At 51.1% G+C, this 20,890-nt stretch overlaps 1 protein-coding gene across 3 annotated transcripts in view; it reads right to left on the bottom strand.

The window, feature by feature from the left end:
- Positions 1-3,890: 3,890 nt before the first annotated feature.
- The window catches only part of ABCB9 (ATP binding cassette subfamily B member 9), a 45,214-nt gene continuing 28,214 nt past the window's right edge, over positions 3,891-20,890 (bottom strand). For 2 of the 3 annotated variants that reach the window (XR_016387467.1, XR_016387468.1), the window contains 8 exons: positions 19,888-20,085; positions 18,481-18,609; positions 16,363-16,551; positions 15,724-15,897; positions 13,444-13,603; positions 11,779-11,915; positions 7,305-9,308; positions 3,891-7,221 (listed from right to left, as the gene is read on the bottom strand). Coding sequence is in view for 1 of the 3 variants with exons in the window: in XM_089894432.1 (XP_089750558.1) it covers positions 9,048-9,308; positions 11,779-11,915; positions 13,444-13,603; positions 15,724-15,897; positions 16,363-16,551; positions 18,481-18,609; positions 19,888-20,085 (1,248 nt within the window). In the remaining 2 variants the exon portion in view is untranslated. Of the gene's footprint in view, positions 9,309-11,778; positions 11,916-13,443; positions 13,604-15,723; positions 15,898-16,362; positions 16,552-18,480; positions 18,610-19,887; positions 20,086-20,890 lie in introns of all 3 variants that reach the window. The other variant, XM_089894432.1, reaches the window with a different exon arrangement.

The raw sequence follows: 20,890 nt of genomic DNA, 5'->3' as shown, positions 1-20,890 counted from the left end.
ATTTAAAAAAGTAAATGTAAACAACCTCTTTCTGAGCCACCTGCCAAAAAAAAAAAAAGGTAAGGAATTTTTCCGTATTATTATTTGAAATTATAATAGTTCTCCTACCTGGGGCCAGAAATAACAACCTCAGCAGAAATGGCTCTTTGGGTGCTGCATTCCAGAGAGTCCCTGCTCTGTGGAATTTTCTAGAATTTCAGGCCCTGGAGGAGGGCAGGATTACAGAGTGGATGGAGCTGCCGTCAGTAGACGCTCAGGTCTGGGAGAGCTTCTCGGCTGGACGCACCGGCTGGCTGTCGGGGTTTTCAACTTCTGTTTTCAGTAAATATAAGTCAGAACAGCTGCTTTCCATCTTGTCCCAGGAAGTCTTCCGGGGCCCCTTTGGCGCTTGTCACTGGAGGGTCGGGTTAGTTTGTTCTGAGTGTTCCATCCCCCCACCCCCGGGGAAAACGTACACGCAATCATAAAACAAACACACGTGTGCCCACCGCTCAGAACAGACCATCATTAACCTTTTCTTCTATGTGCTTTGAATCTGCTTTTATGTTTAACAAAAGAGTAAAGCATTGCATGTTTGTGTCCCTCTGTCTCCAATCACCAGAGACAAACTCCAGCATGAATGGAGCCTGTAGCCTCCCAGTCTACTAATAAACTTTGCACACATATTTATAGATCCAAGAAATAGATTTCATACTGTTTTGTGTGTATTAATTAGCAAAAACAACTCAATCATAATATCTATTGATATCTTTCTGCAGCGTGCTTTTTTTTTTTTGCTTGTTTTTATGTTTTTGAGATCTTTCCAAGTTAACATGTATGGATTCAATTTATGCCTTTTCCTCCCACATAATATTCCACCATATGTCCTGTACCATAATTTTTACAACCAAATTAAAGACGTATCAGTTGTTTCCAGTGTTCGCAAATGCGAACCAGGTGGCTACAAACGTCCTTGGGCTAATTGCTCCAGAACAGTGTTTTTCAAATTGCCTGAGGCATGACTGGGTCATGAAATCAAATTTTTCTTAAATAATAGAGGATAGAAAAATTTGTAATGAATACTATTCCTTGGTGAAGCTTGTGTTTTGTGTGCACGTGTACTTGGTAGGGAGGTAAAAGTGCTTTTCTTACTAAGGATTGCAGTGAAAGCAAAGTTTAAAAAACATTCCTCTCCCAGCGATTCTACCCAAGAGAAATGCAATGTATAGCCACACAAAAACCTGCACACAGATGTTCACAGAAGCTCTATTCACAACGGCCGAAAGGTGGAAACAACCCAAATGTCCATCAACAGATGAATGGAAAAACAAAATGGGATCTAGCCATAAAATAGAATATTATTCCACCATAATAAAGTACTGACACATGTTCCAACATAGATGAAGCTTGAAAACATGATGCTAAATGAAAGAGGCCAGACACAAAAGGCCACATACTGTCTGATTCCATTAATATGAAGTGTCCAGAAGAGACAAATCCACAGAGATGGAGGCAGATTAGTGGTTGCCAAGGGCTGGGGGTTGGAATGCAGAGTGACGGCTCAATAGGTACGGATTTCCTTTCGGGGTGATGAAAATGGTCTGGGATCAGATCGTGATGACAGTTTCACAACATTGCAAATTTACTAAAAGCCACTGAATCCTATGCTTTAAAATGGTTTAAATGATGAATTTTTTTGTTATGTGAATTTTACTTCAATGTTTTTAAAAAAGGAAAGCCACTCCTGCAAGGCATACTAAGAGCAGAACTGTGGGACGTAGAGTTTGCTCTTCTCAACTTTTTTACTAGACGTGGCAAATTGCTCTCCAAAGCAGTTGCCTCAATTTGCACTCTTACCACAGTGAATGAGCGCTTCTGTCTCTTCACATCCACACCAACACCTCATGCCCAAGAGAAGAGTAAGAGAGAGAATAACTCAGAGTTGAGTTGTGGGTATAAACCACAGGTCACAATCTAGAGGCCCAAGGACTTGTTTTGTTTGGCGTGTTTGTATTTTTTCAAGTCTGCATTAGATACCTACAGTTAAAGTGGGCAGATCACAAAATGTGGTTTGCCCGCTTCCTTTGCAACATTGGAAGGCCTGGCCCCATTTCATACACATTTCCTTGTGGTGACAGCGGCAGAGGTGAGCACCACGTGCCCTCTTTAAAAGAGGAATGAGGTATTCATTTCACCACAGTCCCCGCCGCTCCCCAAAGTCTTACAGCTGGTCCCATTTACTGCTTATGTTTCCCCTCCGGCCCATGTACTCCTTTGAATGCACGCAGCCTGGTGTAAAGCTTTGAGCTCCATCTGGGGGCTCACCCTCACAGCTTGTGCAGGTCACAACCTGCAAAACTGTACCAGGACAGCCCTGATGAAGAGAAGGAGGAGAGATGATTTCCAAGCCCATCACCTGTGGATGTTTCCTGAGATAGGCGAGGTCTCAGCCAGACATGGGGAGAAAAGCAAACTTGGGGGCTTGAGGGGAAGGTGGAGTCAGAGCTCTGGGATAGCCACCATGCAGGGGATAGGGGAACAGGCCGTGGAGGGGCCACCACTCCAGCATCCACTTGAGGATTCTTGGCCTCGGCATCCTCTCCAGCTCTGCATCCAATGAGCAACCTCTCGAGTTCCTGCGTTTCTGTCCTTGGAGCTGTCAGCTCTGACCGTGACCCCAAATCAGATTAACAGCCTCCTCCCAACACACACAGGCTCTGGGTCAGAGTCTGCGGAGACCAGCCGCTTGGAAGAACCCATCTGCTGCCTAACACGCTCAATTCTGCTTCAGGGGCCAGCTTGGAAGAGGGAGGGAGCAGTGGGAGGGGAGGGGGTGACCTGCAGCAGGTGGCTCTGGTGGTGAGAAATGCCCCGGGTGAAGATCTGCGGTGGCGGGTGCTGGTTATAGAATTCTCCGTGTTTTTTTTTAATATTAAAAAAAAAAAAAAAGCCCCTTCCCCCAGATGCCGAAGATGCAGCTGTGGAGAGAAGTTTCCCTAGACCCCGCCTCCAGCACGACAACTACCTAGGACCAGCTCCATAATTTGCAGGGCCCGGAGCAAAGTGAAAATGCAGGACCCCTTGTTCAAAAATTAGGAATTTCCAGACGGCGGCCACAGAGCTTTAAACCAAGCGCGGGACCCTACTGTGCCCTACTGTGCCCGGAGCCCCCGCGGGACTGTCTGGGTTGCACCGCCGTGAAGCCAGCACCGCCTCTAACCCTCTCACCGCCCCCAGATCCTCATGCCAGGATTAAGCCTGCTCGGGATCCCCGCGGCCCCCATGCTGTCTCCGCTGTGTCTCATTCTTGCTTGTTTCCTTGCCTGTTTTCCACCCCCCAGAATATGCTTTTCCCAAGGGCCCAACTGCCACGCTTTCCCCCCCGATTGCCTAGCACAGCGCCTGGGACAGAGGAAGGCAGCTATATTTGCTAAATTAATTGTAACAGAGAAAAAGTCCACTTCAACAATGATGGCTCTCCATTTTATACCCACTAGGATGGCTATAATCAAAAATAAATAAATAAAAACAGAAAATAACAAGTGTGGGTGAGGATGTGGAGAAATAAGAACCCTCATATTTTGCTGGTGGGAACGTAAGATGGTGCAGTTGCTGTGGAAGACAGTTTGATAGTTCCTCAAAGTGTTAAATGCAGAGTGATCATATGACCCAGCAATTCTGCTCCTAGGTATAAACCCCAGAGAATCAAAAACATGTCCACACAAAAGCATGAATATTCATAGCAGCATTATCCGCAATAGCCAAAATGTGTCAACAACCCAAGTGTCCATCAATGGATGAATGAATGAACAGAATGGGGTCCATCCACACAATGGAATAGTACCCAGACATAAACAGGAATGAAGCACTGACACAGGCTACAATGTGGATGAACCTGGAAAACATGATGCTAAGTGAAAGAAGCCAGACTCAAAAGGCCACATAGTCTATGATTCCATTTATATGAAATGTCCAGAACAGGCAAATTTATAGAGACAGAAAGTAGACTGGTGGTTGCCAGGGGCTGGGGGAGGGGGGAGTGGAGGGTGACTGTTAATGGGGACAGAGTTTTGGGAGGGGGTGATAAAACGTCCTGGAACGAGATAATGGTGACAGTTGTACCACACTGTGAATGTACTAAATGTCGTTAGTGGTAAATGTTATGTATATTTTATCACAGTAAAAACAATTTAAAAAAACCTGTCTTTAAATGCAATGTGGTACCCTGAATTGGATCTTGGAACAGAAAAAGGACATAGTGGGAAAACTGGTGAAATCCAAAAAAAGCTTGGCATTTCATTGCCAGTGCTGTGCCAGTGTAGGTTTCTTAGTCGTGACAAATGTATCACGAACACGTGAGATGTTAACATAAGAGAAGCTGGGTGAGGGTATATAGCAACGCCTTCTACCATCATCGCAGCTTTTCTGTAAATCTAAAATGATTCCAAAATGAAACATGTATTTTCAAAAATCATATATGCCTTCTAAAAAGGGTCTTGCTTGGTCTCCAGAAGGTTCTTTTGTCTGCCTAGGGCCCACTTTGCAATTTAGGGAGCTGGAGCTGACTCTTTGATACGGGAGAGGGAGAAGAATCTGGAGCTCCCAGCTGGGAGGGGAGGGATGAGGCGAAGAGAGGGGTAGGTGGGAGGGGTGAGGGAGGCACCTGGGCTGGAACGTGGTTGGGCTGGGGGTCCCCCATGGCAAGTGGAACCGCTTTGCTGGGGGAGCTCCAAGGACTTTGGAGAACAGGAATGTCCAACACAGAGGCTGCAAATGGATGTTCCACAGGTTGAAGACTAGAGATGTGTTATATTTACCCTTACTTTTGTAAAAATAATTGAGCCAATCTATAAAAAGCAGTCAATCTCACATTAAAATTGGAAATTTCCAACTCCTCTGGAAACATCTGAAGATCTGCTAACTCAAGGCCACCTTCCTGCATGACCCCAAAGGGCCGGAGCCGAGTCCCAGGCAACCCCTTGAAGTGGGCGTGAGCTCTCCCATTTGCCACGGTCCCCACCAGCCCCTGTTGTCACCAGCTACTGACACCGAGCCTCGGTTACCATTTATCCTCAAGTTTGCACCATATTCTACTTCTGACGGAACAGATTTTCTCTGCACCATGTCAAAAGTGGAAAAGAGAAACCAAGATATTGTCTGACTTTTCTTACACCTGGTTGGCTTCACTTGCCTATGATATCTACCTGGTTCCTAGAGGCACTTTTTTTTTTTTACATCTTTATTGGAGTATAATTGCTTTACAATGGTGTGTTAGTTTCTGCTTTATAATGAAGTGAATCAGTTATACATATACATATGTTCCCATATCTCTTCCCTCTGCGTCTCCCTCCCTCCCACCCTCCCTATCCCACCCCTCTAGGTGATCACCCTAGAGGCACTTATGTTCGAGAACTCAAGTCTAATGTTTGACCTGCAGCCTTTGCTGTAATGTCAACATACCCTCCCCAACCCATGCCCTTAAATCTTCACTCTCACGGGTGTTCTGTGGTTGGGGTCAAACACACACACTGATTCTTGGGTGTGAATCCTGGTTCTACCCCTTACTAGCTGGGTGGTCTTGGCCAAGTCACTTAACTGCTCTGTGCCTCAGTTTCTCCAGCTGTAAAGTGGGCGTGACATTGTACCTACCTTTCAGGGGTTTTATGAGGATTAGGTGACGTAGCCCATGCAAAGCATGTAGACCTGTGCCTGGAACAGAACAAAAGAGGCAGAGAAAATTTCAGGGGGTGACAAGTGCTGTGATTAACAGATCAGGGTGACTAGGGGAAACCCCACATTCAGTACTTGTTGCGGAGGAGGGGACATGTGAGCTGAAAGAGGAATGAGAAGGAACCAGCTGGGAACCGAGGGGAAGGAACAGTGTGTCAGGCAGAAGGAACAGTCAGTGTAAAGTTTCAGAGGCAAGAATGAGCTTGGCCTGCTCAAGGACCAGAAGGAAGAAGGGCAGTGTGGCTGGAGCAGAGCAACCGAGGGTCAAATTTAAGGCTGAAAGGCAGGCAGAGGCCTTGCAGCCACTGGACGCCGGGGGAGGGTTCTCAGCAGCCAGAGGCCAGAATCTGACTGACGAAGGGGCGAGTGAACCTGGCAGCAGCAGGCCGGTCCAGCCCGGAGCCTCTACTTCCAGTTCCACGATCCCCATCACAACCAGCCTGACCGAAGCCTGGCTGTCCTTGCCCTCCGAGCATCGAATCCCCCCACCCCCCAAAACAAACAGGAAGTCTTGAGGTGGCCCTGGGCCAGGTCAGTGGCCCCCGGGTAGTGGCAGAGCAAGGGATGCAAAGCCACTCGGATGAAAGGCTGCAGGGTCCCCCCGCAAGAGAGATCCACGTCAAATCCCTGGAACCTGTGAGTGTGACCTTACTTGGAAAAAGGGTCTTTGCAGATACGATTGAGAATCTCAAGATGAGGTCATTCTGGATTAGCCACATGGGCTCAAAATCCAATGACAAATGTCCTTATAAGAGAAAGGCAGGGGGAGATTTAAGACGCACAGGGAAGAAGCCCATGTGAAGACGGAGGCAGAGACAGGAGGGATGCGGCCACAAGCAAGGAATACCTGGAGCCACCAGAAGCTGGAAGAGGCCAGGAAGGAATCTCCCCTAGAGCCTTCAGAGGGAGCGCGGCCCTGCCGACACCTCGATGTCAGACTTCCGGCCTCCGGAACTGGGAGAGAATACGTTTCTGTTGTTTTAAGGCACCCAGTTTGTGACCATTTGTTCTAGCGGCCGCAGGAAGCCAATACTCCTCCTCCAAGCCCGCGCCCCAGGCAGGAGGTTCAATCTCTCCTTCCATCCTTGCAGCACATCCCCCTTCCCAGGTGAAAACACTGAGGCCCAGAGAGGGGACGATAAATGGGGAAGCCCCTTACAGCTGTCTCAACTTTCCTCCTGCCTGAATTGAACTCACCTATGTATCTTGTTGGGTTTTTCACAGCATTTTAAAATTTGTATTTATTTTTATTATGGAATGGTAAGCACAGAGAGTCCAGATAACAATGCCCCGCAACTTTTTCGTTCCTACTCTTGGGGGCTTAGCTATGGGGTCTTGGCAGTGTGGCATAGGGATAATTAACCTCTCTGAGCTTCGGATTCCTTTACTTTAAAATGGGGGAGAGGGACTTCCCTGGTGGTCCAGTGGTTAGGACTCCGTGCTTCCACTGCAGGGGGTACGGGTTCGATGCCTGGTCGGGGAACAAAGGTCCTGCATGCCACACGACACGGCCTAAATAAATAAATAAATAAAAATTTTCAAATGGGGAGAGAACTGGTTGTTGTGAGGATTAAATGAGAATGGATGATAAGCACCTGGTGTCTCTCCGATTCCACCTGAAACCCCAGCCTGGGCCTGAGCAGGTTCTTGCTGTGGGACCCAGTTCTCAGTTTCATGATGGTTTCTTCAGGTGGGGAGCCAGAGGGTCCTGGGTAAATAAGATGCTCCAGGCAGGCCCAAGCCCCTGAGGGCAAGCAGGGGACCCAGCTGGCAACAGTCTGGGTCTCAGGCCTTGGTTTAATTGGCAGGAAAACGGGTACACAGCAGACATGGAGCTGGTATATGCAGTGTGACTGCACCAGTAGTTAAAATATTGAAATACTTCTCTACCAGTTGGTAAAAGGCACTGCCCAGCCCCCCTCCCGGGACCCCAGACTTCCACACAATCCAGCAAGTAAGAAGCACCACCAGGAGGTCTTCCTGTGTCCCGTCCTAAGCCTCTCTTCTGATTGAGCCGTTCTGCTGCGTAAAATTTCTTGGCGCCATGGGCTGGCGGGCGTGGGGCGCCCCGTCCCTGATGGAAAAAAACAGGTGGCGTTTGCTGGGTCTCGGCTTTCCCGGGAGGTACAGAAGCCCCAGGGATTTAGAGGAGACAGGTCTCTGTTATCCCGCACAAGCCCCATGGAGGCAGAGAGACAGACATGGATGTCTGCGCTGGGGTCCTGGGGACGTGAAGGGGCTCCTGGACACTAGGCGGAGGCCCTAGACCACCCAAAGTCTCCCCACAACTACACCAGGCAGGGCCGGGGGAGAGTTAGTGGATGGAGAAACCTAACCAGGCGATGAGGCAGACGGCCCAGGAAGAGGTCAGAAGTCAGGGGTCAGAGGTAGTATACTTTATTGACCGGGTTCTCCCAACATTTTGCAACCCCGCTACAAAGCCAGACCTGGGCTTTGCCAGTGTCCCGTCCACTGGACAGGGAAGAGAACGCGACTCCCAAACATCCAAAGGGCCTCAGAAGAGCAGAGCGGCAGGGTGGATGTGGGAAGGGGCCGCCAGCCAGGGGAGGGGCAGGGGGAGGGGCTAGCACTGGGCGCTGGGCCAGGGACACCCCGAGGCTCCGCCAGGCCTGGCCAGCCCCTCACTCTCCCACTTAAGGTCCGTAGTGGCTCACAGTGAGACTGGCTTAGATTTGGGAGGGCGGAAGGGGTGAGGGCAGGCAGGTGCCTTCCACTCCCCACCCACCCTTGGCCTGACTCACAGAGCTGGGAAGAGGGAGAGACAGGAAGTCCCCTCCCCGTGTTCCCTCCCCCGCACCCCGGGACAGGGAAGCCCCTTCTCTCCAGGGGCAGAGGGTAGAGGCCTAGTTCTCCCTGACATCCCCCAGGCTCCTAGGAAGGGTCACTCACTCCCGGCTCAGAAGTCTCTAGAACTTGCCCATCATTGCTCCCAATTAGAAAAATGTTTTTGAAATCTAGGAGATTGGGGCCCATCAGAACCAAGCAGTAAAAAACCTGGTTAAGATCTTGGTTTAAAAAGGTAGCTCTACCTTCACTTAGAAACCTTGGGAGACCAGCTGGAGAGACCAGTGGTGTCTCCACTGCCCAGACTGGAGGGGGTTGCTCATGGCAGCAGGGGGCTGGTGGTGGCCCGGGGAACAGGGTGGGAACCGGGGGCGAGACGCAGGAAGCGGGGACACGTGGGACAGGGCAGCTGGCCCTCCGGTGCCGTGGACCTGGGCTCGGAGGGCAGCGGGGGCGGCCGGGGGGCCCCCGTGGGCACATCTGCCAGGTGGGCACTGGAGCCTCTGCCCCACCAGGAGAGGCAGGGCCCACGGTCAGGCCTTGTGACCGCCGTTGCCCGGCGGCTCCCTGAGGCCGGCTGTGCAGTCCGAGGCGGGCTCGAGCCCCAGCATCTGCCGTTGCACCAGCCTGGCGTAGAGGCCGCCCTGGGCCAGCAGCTGCTGGTGTGTGCCCTGCTGCACCACGCGGCCCTTGTCCAGCACCACGATGAGGTGCGCCCGCTCCACCGTGCTCAGCCGGTGCGCGATGATGAGCACCGTGTGCTTCTGCAGGTTGCCGTGGATGGCCTGCTGGATCTGTGGAAACAGGAGGGCGCCGGCTCACACGGGCGTCTCCGCCGCCACCCACTGCCCCGCCCGGTCCCGGCTGGGATCCCAGATCCACCGCGTCCTACGGATGCTCAGCCCCTCTGAGGCTTCCCTACTTGTAAAGCAAGGGCTGGCACAGGGCCTGCTTCCTGGCTTTTGTCCATGGGGGACGGAGCTCAGAGCCTGACACAGGGCAGCGCCCGGCGGATGACAGGGGGGGCCCCTAACATGGTCGTCTTCTCGTCTTCCTGCTCCTTCCCCTAACCTTGGCCTTGGTTAACGGTCTCACCGTCAGCCCCGAAGCTCACGCCGACAACACCAGGCATCACCTGGCCCCTCATCCTTCCCTTATCACCGGAATCCAACCCATCAGCAGGTCCTGTAGCTCCATCTCCCCGGTGTGTCTCTGTGCCATCTTCCACCTCTGCCACCATTCCTTCTGACCTGGAGCCTGCAACCTTCCTGCCCTGCTCCCATCCATTCCCCACGTGGATTTAACATTTTTAATCAGTTCTTGTTGAACTCATGCTCCAAGCCCTCCAAGAGCTTCTTGTCCCATTTAGGATAAAATCCAAACTCCTGGGGGAGTTTTAGGGCCGTGAAACTATTCTGCATAACATGACATTCTGCATTTGTCAAAACCCATAGAATGTGCAACACAAACAGTGATCCCTAATATGAACTGTGGCCTTGAGTTAGAAATAATGCATTAATGCCAGCTTGTCAACTGGAACCAATGTACCGCTAATGCAAGATGTTAATAACAGGCGACATTGTTCGTGGTGAGGGGAGGGGATATACGGGAACTCTCTGTACTTTCTGCTTAATTTTCTTTAAACCTAAACCTGCTCTAAAAAAATAAAATAAAAATCTATTAATGGAAAACAATCCAAACTCCTTTCCAGGGCCTGAGGAGCTTGTGTCCCCCTATGACTCTGTCCTTGCCTCACCCCACGGCCAGCCACGCTGACCGTGGGGCTTGGCTGTGGACCTGCTCTGGGACTTTGCCCCCACTGCCCCCTCTCCCTGGGACTCTCTTACCCAGCCCCCCTCTGGCTGTCTCCTTTCCTTTCTGGTCTCAGCTCAAGTGGGACCTGATGACCCTGGTTCTGTTGGCATGAACTGCAGGATTCTTGGCACGTGTGACCCCATCCAAACTCTGCACTAAGACGGCCACACTCCAGGGGGCTTCTGCAGCTCAAGGCCTTGTTGCTAGGATGACCCCAGCCCCTAAATGCCCAGTGCTGCCAGGAGAATTGACTTCTAGACATCACCTGATGGTGGGCCCCAGAGCTCCCTTTCTTAGAGCATTTACCAAAAAGGGCTTATAATTGTAAAACCTTCCCCTGTCCCCTGGAGATATATATGCAGATCTCCTAAAACTCAGGAATGTTTTTCTCTGGGACCTGAATGCCATCTCATTGTAATCATGGGAAGGATAGGGCCCCTGTCTTCCAGTCTTGGTAGAGGACAACCACTGCTGGCCAGCAGTCATGGGGACGGATCACACTTGCACTGCCCAGCCCTTTGTGAGTTTCTCCTGGTCCCCCACTCTTGCGCCCTCCCTACACCCTCAATCTCTCTGTGAAAGGTTCCGTCACCACTGTCACCCCTGCACAGGAATGGGGCTCAGCTCTTCCCTACTGACAGTAGCTACTAATAAAATCTGTTTTCCCAGCTTTAACTAATGTCCAGCAGTGTTTCTCTTTGACAGTAGTGACCCTTCCCTCAATCTCTCTATCACATGACTGTTTCTTCTTCTTCTTTTGTTTTTTTTTTTGGCCGCACTGTGTGGCATCTGGGATCTTAGTTCCCCAACCAGGGATCGAACCCGCATCCCCAGCCCTGGAAGCGCGGAGTCTTAACTGCTGGGCCGCCAGGGAAGTCCCCACATGACTGTTCCATTTTCTACATAGCACAGGCCCCAGGGTGAACTCATGCTTATCTCCTTGTTATCTGTCTCCCCCTCTGGACTGGAAACACCTTGGGGGCAGGGGCCAATGTAACCCCTGGTGCCTAGAACAGCGCCTGGTGCCCGGGAGGCGCACATTAAATACCTGTGTAGTAAATGAACTGATCCATGGAGGGACTGAGGTAGCTGGTCCTCTTCAAATACACTATGGGGCCCTTCTTTCTTTACCAATGAAATGAGACTCAGGGGGTAAGAGACACGCGCAAGCCATGAGCTGCAGAGCGGAGCTCCTATCCACGTCCCACACCTCCTGACCCCTAACCCAATTCCATATAATTTCAACGCCTCGAGCCAGAGGCTGGGCCAGGGTGGCCAGGCCCTGGGCCTCCTCTGCCCCCGCTCGCTCCCTGCCCTCAGCTCCGGGACAGCCCAGTCCAGGAAGCTGCTGGCCTGGGAGGGCCCCTGCAGCCATCTGCAGGGGGAGGGAGGGCTCTGGCCGCCTGGAGCTGCTACTGCCCCAGCATCGCCCGTTACCCAGCGACTCACCAGGAACTCGCTCTCTGCATCCAGGGCGCTGGTGGCTTCGTCCAGGATGAGCACGGGTGGGTTCCGCACCAGAGCCCGGGCCATGGCCACCCGCTGCTTCTGGCCGCCCGACAGCTGGGCACCCTTCTCCCCCGTCTCTGCATGGCAGAGACACAGGGGCAAGTGAGCGGGAGGTGAGGCCGGTGGCCCTGGGGAGCAGCGAGCAACCCCCGCCTCCGCCTTTCCCTGCTGCCACGGGAGCTCTGCTCCCCAGGAAAAGGTGGGGCTACAAGGGCCACAGGCTGGAAACCTCATGAAAGGATGCTCTTCCTCCCTGTTCGTAAGAGGCATGCAAGTTACAACTATGTGCAATTGGTACCAAGATACCAACTTTTACCTATTAATCTGGCAAAAATCCACACGTTTGATAGCACACTGTGCTGGTGTGGCCGAGGGGAAAGGGCACTCCCTCCTCTCCCTGAGGTACCGCTGTGTCTATCCGGCTGTGCCGTACAAGTCTACAGAGCACAATTACAGAGGCACAACCCTTGGACCAGCAAAACCATCTCTGTGAATATTTCCTACAGATTCACCTTCTCATGCACGGTGACTCACAGCACTGTTATTGCCAAAAAAAAAAACCAAAAAACAAAGAAACAAACCACCAAATGTCCATCAACAGGAAACCAGTTATTTTTGAGTAAATTATTATAAAGCCACACAACAGAATACTATGCAGTAGTTAAAAAAAGAGCAGCTTTCTAGGTATCTATACGGACAGGTCACTTAAAAAAGCCGGGGGGCAGAATAGAATGTGCTGGATTTTTCTCTGTAAAAGGGTGGGAGGGAATAAAAATACATATTCATACTTGCATAAAGAAACTCCAAAACGACATGTAAGAAAATAATGAAAGATGTTTTGGTGGGGGCAGGGGGGACCTGGCAGTGAAGACCGGGATGAAATAAAACTTCACATTGGATATCGTTATGTCTATTTTTTTAGTTTTGAATTGTATGAATAGTCCCATTGCGAGAGTTAAAAATTTTAAATATGTTAAATAAAATCTATAAGGTAATATATTGTTCAACTTATTAAATTAAAATATTTACTAATATAAAATTAAGTCACTATAATTAATGAATATAATATATATATTATTTTTAAATAATAATATTTCAGGGACTTCCCTGGTGGTGCAGTGGTTAAGAATCCACCTGCCAATGCAGGGGACATGGGTTCGAGCCCTGGTCTGGGAAGATGCCACGTGACGCGGAGCAACTAAGCCTGTGCGCCACAACTACTGAGCCTGCGCTCTAAAGCCCATGCTCTGCAACAAGAGAAGCCACTGCAATGAGAAGCCCCCGCTCGCCACACTAGAGACAGCCTGTGCGCAGCAACGAAAACCCACTATGTCCAAAAAATTTTAAATTAAATAAATAAATTAATTTTAAAAAATAAAAGAAAAAAGTGTCTTTTTAAAAAAAATGACGTTTTGGAACTAAACAGAGGTGGTAGTTGTAAAGCATTGTGAATGTACTAAATGCTGCTGAATTGTTCACTTAAAATACAGTGGTTAAGTTTATGTTATGTGAGTTTCAGCTGGCAGAGGGCAGTGCATAACTCAGGGCTGCCTCCCTGAGGGTGGACCTCCAGGCACGGTGGAGGTGATGCTCTGGGCTCTGTACCTGTATTGTAGCCATCCTGGAGTTCCATGATGAAGCCATGGGCATTTGCCTTCTGTGCGGCCTCCACCACCACCTCGAAGGGCACGGCGGGCAGGCCGTAGGAGATGTTGTCTGTGATGGAGCGCGCGAACAGCACTGGCTCCTGGCTCACCAGGGAGATCTGCGGAGGAGGAAGGATGGGCTGTGAGAGGCCTGGAACGCGTCTATCCAGCTGTCACCAGGAGCCTCGCGAGCCCTGGGCCTGAGTGACGCCGGGAGACTTGGGTCTGAAATCTGATCAGGGCCCGCGGCCAGCGGCTGCATTCAGCTGCCTCTCTTATTTCCGAACAGCAGAGTCCACTTTCTGCACAAGCTCTCAGCCTCCCTGACCAACAAACCGGGGCCCCGCTAAGCTTGCCGCTCTGGGCCCAGTCAAGCTCCCTGACCTCCAAGACGGAGCTTACTGGCTGCCCCTGACCTGGAAAGAAAGAGAGAAAGAGCATGGAGTGTAACTCTGTGAGTCAGCCTGTCCCTGGCAGGAGGCAAGGGGGCACAGCAGACCCAGGCCACAAGGACCTCCCTGGCTGGTGCCCCCTCCCTGTAAGAGAACAACTGAAAGGAGCTATTGTCTCAGGGTCTCACTTTTAGGAATTTGTATGTAGTTGGAGGATATCATTGCAACACTGTAAATAGCAAAAAAGGAAAAAGAAAAACAAAACTAAACAATCTAATTCTCCATAAACAGAGCATGGGTTAAATGATTACGGTGCACCCATAGAATCAAACCGTAGTATATGTATCATATTTCTATTTTTGTTTAAAAAAAGCATATGTGCCTTTATATATAGGTACGTTTATATAAAGGTAGGAAACACGTTGGAAAGGATATTGACTAAACTGCCAATGCTGGTTCCCGACACGGAGTGGAATTCAAAAGGTGAGGTGGAGTCACTCAGGTCTTTGTTATGAAATTCTCTGAATATATGGGAATATGGTTAGGTTGTTGAGTTTTACTGCTCTGGGTTTATAAAAATTAAAAATTTATAGAGAAGGTATTCACAAAAGAGGAAATCCAAATAACCAATAAACATATGAAAAGGGACTTAATATCTTTAGTCACCAGCAAATGCAAAAGACCTCTACACCGAACTACCTCTAAATACCAACTGGTACAGATTCAGGACTGGCAATATTAACAGTCTGAGAAGATTAAGTGTCTGAGTATGTTAACTATTGCAAAGCCTGAACAGCTCTTTCTAGGAGCCACTTCCAGAACTCTGGTGGGCAGCAGCCTGGTGGGGGCAAACCTGGGACCACTTCTCCACCATCTGTCCCTGGTTATATACACATAAGTGGGCAGATTTCACAACCTGTGGCCTCCACCAGCATCTACAACTGGCCAGAAGTTCTGGAATCTCTGTGCCAACTCTCAGGCTCTCATATATCTTAATGTATGTAGACAACGTAAATCGTGTCTGCTTAATAGTCGGTGTTTCTTGTATAGTGTGCAGCCTGAACAACCGTCCAGGGCATCCCTGCTCTTATTGCCAGCAGAGGATCAGGCGTCGAGTCTACTTTTCTGAGAGTATTACTCAAAACTGTAAGGTCATGAATAGCCTCCTTTAAATACTGGAGATAACTTAAATGCGGAACAACCTGAACTCTCACCCACTGCTAGTGGGAATGTAATGTGTAAAAAAATAATAATAATAAAAAAGTAAACCACCTTAATGGCAGTAACTACTAAAGGTGAGGCTCTGGGAGAACCTACCCACCCATGGGCACTGTGATATGGATTAAACTGTCCATATCGGTATTGCTGGTAATAGTAAAAAAACAGGAAACAACCGGAATATCCATCAAGAACAGAATGTATAAACGGACTGTGCCATGTTTACACAGTGGATTATCTTCCAGAAATGAAAATGAGTGAACTACAAACACAGCCTCAACCTGGAAACCTCACAAATAACACTGAGTGGAAGGAACAAGACACAAAGAATACACACGTTACGGTTCCAGCCAGACGGAGTTTAAAACTAGCAAAACACAGCTGCGCTGTTCGGGGAGGCGTAGAGATGGGAACAAAAGAAAAGCACGGAAATGACGATCGTGAGCGTCAGGCAAGACGTTGCTTCTTGTGGGGAGAGTGCTGGAATGTTCCAATTCTTGAAATGGTGATAATTCTTTGAAATGTACGTGTGTCTTGAGCCCTCTTCCCCGCACCTGTGTGCGTGCTCGCGGGAGAGAAGGTCGGACAAGGAAAGGGCGGAGGAGGGCAGCAAAGGCCCATGCACATACCACTCGGTGCAAGTACTTGTGGTCATAGGCGCTGATAGGCTTCCCATCCAGCAGCACGCGACCCCCTTCCAGGGGGTAGAAGTTCTCCAGGATGTTGACGCAGGAGCTCTTGCCACTGCCCGACGGCCCCACGAGCGCTGTCACCTTTCCTGGGGACAGGCTGAAGGAGACATTCTGCAAGGAACACGCAGACACGGTGTGGGGCCCCTGGCTCATATGCTCTGGCCTCAGATGCAGGCGGGCACCCTTCCCAGCCTGCCCCACCGCTGGCCCCCAGAATGCTCTCCTTTCTAGGATTTGGCAGCACTTTTATACTTGTCTCCTTTGCCTGGAATGTTCTTTCTGCAGAGAGCCATCAGCTGGCTCCTGCTCCTTGTTTAGGTCTCATATCAAATGTCACCTCCTCCGAGAAGCCCTCCTTGACTGCTAATACCATCTCTGCAGACTACCCCTGACTTATTGCCTTCCTAGCACTTCTCCAAGAATCCTTTTGTTAATATGATCTGTCTTCAGTGTTCCTGGCCTCTCATGTTCCTGGCTGCACTGCCATGGCCTGGCCTGTAGGAGGTGCGCGAGAGATGGGATGAGGGAAAGGATGACTTCCGGGGGGGCGGGGGGGGGGCTTGGGTCTTCTCTCACCTGCAAGACTTGGGTGTGGGGCCGAGTGCGGTAGGTGAAGGTCACGTTTTCGAAGTCCACCCGGCCCTCCAGGTGGTCAGGGGCCAAGTTCCCATCATGCACCATGGTTGGCTGCCGGTCAATGAACTCGAACACCTTCTCCGCGGCGCCCACTCCTTGCATCAGGCCGCTGTAGACGGAGCCCACGGACTGCGGGGGGAGTAGACACACATTCCTGACCCATCGACGCCCCGATCCTGGGACACCCCCGCCCCTGCCACGGTGCTAGAGAGCTGAAGGGGGTGAGGAGAGAGCAAGCACACAGCAGCAGTTCTGGGGGCGGGGTGCCCACGGGAGGCTGCTGGAGCCCCACCTGCTAGTACAGCAGATCAAGACGACAATGAAAAAATGAGGACAGCAATAAAAAGTACTGGTGCCTTGTGTGTTATAGCTAAACCTCACCACCGTCCAGCAGAGTAGGTGTTATCACCCTCCAGAGGAGGAAACGGAAGCACAGAGAAGTTAAATGAACTAGGCAGAATGTGGCAGAACAGGAATCAGACCTTCCTCTTTCAGCTGTCACAGAATTTTTAAATTTCAATTTTAAAAATGGCCCTTAATTTATACTATACATCTCCTTGGGTAAAAATATACACAAGTATAAGTGTGAATAACGACTCATTTTACTGAGTACTTATATATGTTAAGAGGTAGGTTCTATCATTATCTCCTTTCTGGTGATACGGAAACTGAGGCACAGAGAGCTCAAGTAACTTCCCCCAGGTCACACAGCCAGGAAGTGGCAGAGCCAGGATTCGAACCCAGGCACATCTGGCTCCCAAGTTCAGGCCCTTATGAGCTGTGACTGCGGGTCCTGGTTGATGAAATAGGGGTGATATTAGTACCATTGTCATGGTTCCACGAAGCCAGTGCTCAGCACATAGTAAACCCCCAACACACCACGGCTATGGCTATTCTCATAATATCTGGATATAAGTATTCCTATTGAGATACAAGTGCTTATACAAGTGTATAAGTTGTCCTTCTTGCTTCATCCCAGAGGTGGCCCCGGTTATCCGAGTACCGTGTCTTTCGAGTCCTTTCTCTGTGCTTTTACAAACACATGTACATATGTAATTAAATCATTTTGAGATGGAAAAAAAACCCACAAATGGGATCAGACCATCCTTACGACTCGGGGATTAGCTTTCTCACTAACAGCATGTCTTAGGGGTCTTTCCATGCCAGGGCACACAGCTCTACCTCATTTTTGTGGCTGCTGCCTAGTTTTCATAGCACAGATGGACTGTTTCTAGAATACAGATGTACTGTATTCACCCAATCGCTGGTTGACAGGCATTTAACTTTTCACCATTATTAACAATGCTGCACCGACCCTCCTGGGACACACGTCTTTGCCCACTAGTGTGGATATTTCTGAAGCACGGATTCCGAGACGCCGATTCAAACGACACTGCATGGATGCCTGTAGCTAACGCAAGTGCCATCTGCAGCAGATGCTAACCCACCCCTCCCCTGCCGCACCTTTGAGCTTTATCATTGCAGGACACAGAGGCCCGATCTTAATGCCGGAGGGCTTTGTGGGGGGAGGGAGGCAGACCAGAGGAGCACTCCGAGCACCCTCCAGCAGTGACTGATGGCAGCTTCGGCACAAGCACGCCAGCTCCCTAGTCTCGGGACCTGCTGGTGGGGGCAGCCAAATTAAGACATAAAACCCACTCTGTTCTTTTTCCATGGAGCTACTCTTTAAAGTGGGTTAAAATAAAGTCAGACCATCTGCCTCTGAACTCGGTTCCCTTACCAACGTGGTGGGCAAATCGTTTAACCACTCTGAGCCTCAGCTTCTTCTTCTGGGAAACGGGGACTCTGGAGTAGCACTGACCGCGTATAGTGTGCTCGGGAGAACCTTCTGAGGTAAGTGCTGTCGTTGCCACTGTGCCCCATAAATGGAGTTGCTGTCACTTGTATGTGTTACTCTCTTTATTAGTATTATTGGTATTGTCACGTTCTTTAGAAAGACATACCACCTCCCGTGAACCCTGGAGCACCCCCATTTAGACCCCTCTCCCTTCCCTCTCCCTTCTCCCCAGGGCCCCCCTCCCCCCGCCGGCCCCTCACCTCCATACAATCTCCCAGGACAAACTCGTAGATAATGAAGGAGATGAGATTGCCGCTGGTCATCTGCCCTGAGATGACGAGGTGGCCCCCGTAGTAGAGGATACTGACCTGGACCACCAGCAGAGTGAGCTGGAGGGAAGAGGGAAAGGGGGATCTGAGTCATGGGGGCCTTGGCTCAGACCTTCCCCACAGCCCCTCTGTGCCCTGCCCCGCAGGGGAGGGGAGAGCAGCTGTGGGCGCCTCACTCACGGCCACAGACTGAAACTCCAGCCCACAGCAGGGACGGCCTCCCACAGGCTGGGGCCCTTCTGTCATTCATGCCCTCCCCGCCCCCGCCATGGAGTTTTTCCCTGCAAAGGCCCTCAGCTGGAACAGGCCATGAGCCTGGCTGGGAACAAGGCTTTCTTTGTAAGGCCCTGGCACACATACACAGCCCCCAAGCGCCTCAGCGAGGCCAAACTGGAGCTATTAGTCTTCTCCTCATTGGGAAGAGCATGGTTCAGAGAGGCTGAGTCCACTGGCTAAGGTCACACAGCAAGCCAGGCAAAGCAGACGAGGTCTGTGTTTCCATGAAGGAGGGGCTGTGTCCAGGGTGTGCTTGCCTCCAGTCCCCTCTGGTGTCTGGGGGAGTGCTCTGCAAGAGGAGTGGGACCTGCGTACCCATGACAACCCACTGGGTCCCTATTTGCCCCTCCCCATCCCAAGCCAGCGATGCTGGGTCAGAACTAGATCAACGGCTGGGCCTCAGTGCCTTTGCACACTCGGCAAGAGGCGCCCCTGCCGGTGGGCAGGTGAGCTGGATTTCAGGCCCTTCTTCTCCCTGGCTGGGCACTTTTGAGGGGTGGCCCACCCTGGGGGGACCCAGAAGTTCCTTATTCCCTGCTTTCCCTGTAGACCACCCTCTCTTTCCTCCCCCTAAATTCCAAACCCTCCTCATTCCTACCCCAGCTGTTCCCCAACAGCCCACCCCCAGATGTGGCCAGCACACAGTGACAGGACCCAAGTGCTTCTTCTCCAGGAGGGGCTAAAACTCACCCCCAGGGAGTGAGCTGGACACTCTAATGGGGGCATGTGTGTGGTTGTGACATAGGACCTGCAGGGAAGCCGACCGAGGATGGGTCCCAGCTGGCCTCGGGGTGACTCCCCACCTTGGCAGGGATGCTTCCCTAGCTGGGAAAAGAAAGCTCCTACCCTGCCACCCCACGCCCAGGTGAGAGGGAGAGAGGAGGTGCCCTGCTTGAGGACATGCACCGAGAGGCTGCATTCCTTTCCAGAAAGATTCTCTGAGGACAAGCAGAAAGTTGGGACAAAGTCAAGTGTCACATCAGCATGCCTGGACCTGGGCTAATGTCCTGATCTAGGGGTCCCCCATCTTTATGTGAGACCTGCCCGGGCCGGGGCACGTACCCCGCTGCCCCAGACGTAGTACGTGTAGGCCGCAGCCTCCTTCCTGTTCAGCTTGTAGACCTGCTGCAGCTTCCATGAGTACACCTCCGCCTCTGCCTCCTCGTTGGCGAAGCTCCGGACTGTCTTCATGGCGCTGATGATCTCCTCAGCCGTGCTGCTGGCTCTGGCCAGGGCATTCTGGACCTCTTTGGAGAGCCTCTATGGGTGGGAGGCGCGACAAGAAGAGACCCCAAAACACACAGCCTCACCCTCTGCCTGAGCCCCCAGGCCTCTCTGGTGTTTTCTATCTTTAGCTGGTGCCAGCTCTGTGCAGGGAGTTCCAGGGACAAGGGGATAAGACCCAGCTCCCCTCCTCCCCCATTCCCTTCTAGCTTGATTTGCTGAACTCAGGCTCCAGCTGGGCTCTTAGGGTGAGCTCCTGAGGCTCTAGCTCCTGAGGCATGGCGGGGCTGATCATGAAGTCATCTCCAGTATTCAGAGGAGGTTATGCGTGACCATACAGTTTTGGGTAATCCTCTGAGAAAAAGAAGTCTCAATACCTGATTCTGTGCTGGCGTAAGAGCAGGGATGCCCTGGATGGTTGTTCAGGTTGTACAGTACACAAGAAACACTAACTATTAAGGAGGCACCATTTACATCCAGCAACATATATTAAATTACGTGAGAGCCTGAGGGTTGGCACAGAGATTCCAGAACTCCTAGCCAAGTTCTAGATGGTGGTGGAGGCCACGGGCTATGAAATCTGCCCTCATCGTGTGCTTGTAACTGGAGACGGATGGCTGAGAAGTGGTTCCAAGTATGTGACCACCAGGCTGCTGTCCACAGAGTTCCAGAAGGCACCCTGGGCCACGCTCTTCAGGCTTTCAGTAACCACACCCAGAATCTCACACCAGCCAGGAAGGCTGCCCAGGAGGCTGAGACAGTCTCCTCCATAGGCATGTCCCATGACCTGCGGGTCATGCCCAGGCCATCGGAAGCATGCAGTACACTCAGGCATCCTGGG

The sequence above is a fragment of the Delphinapterus leucas genome, chromosome 14 (assembly GCF_059928025.1).
Source record: "Delphinapterus leucas isolate spDelLeu-1000000601 "Yukka" chromosome 14, BTC_Dleu_Yukka2, whole genome shotgun sequence".
Classification (NCBI taxonomy): domain Eukaryota; kingdom Metazoa; phylum Chordata; class Mammalia; order Artiodactyla; family Monodontidae; genus Delphinapterus; species Delphinapterus leucas.
Note: the sequence above shows the minus strand (reverse complement) of the source record. Positions and strands in the feature narration are given on the sequence as shown.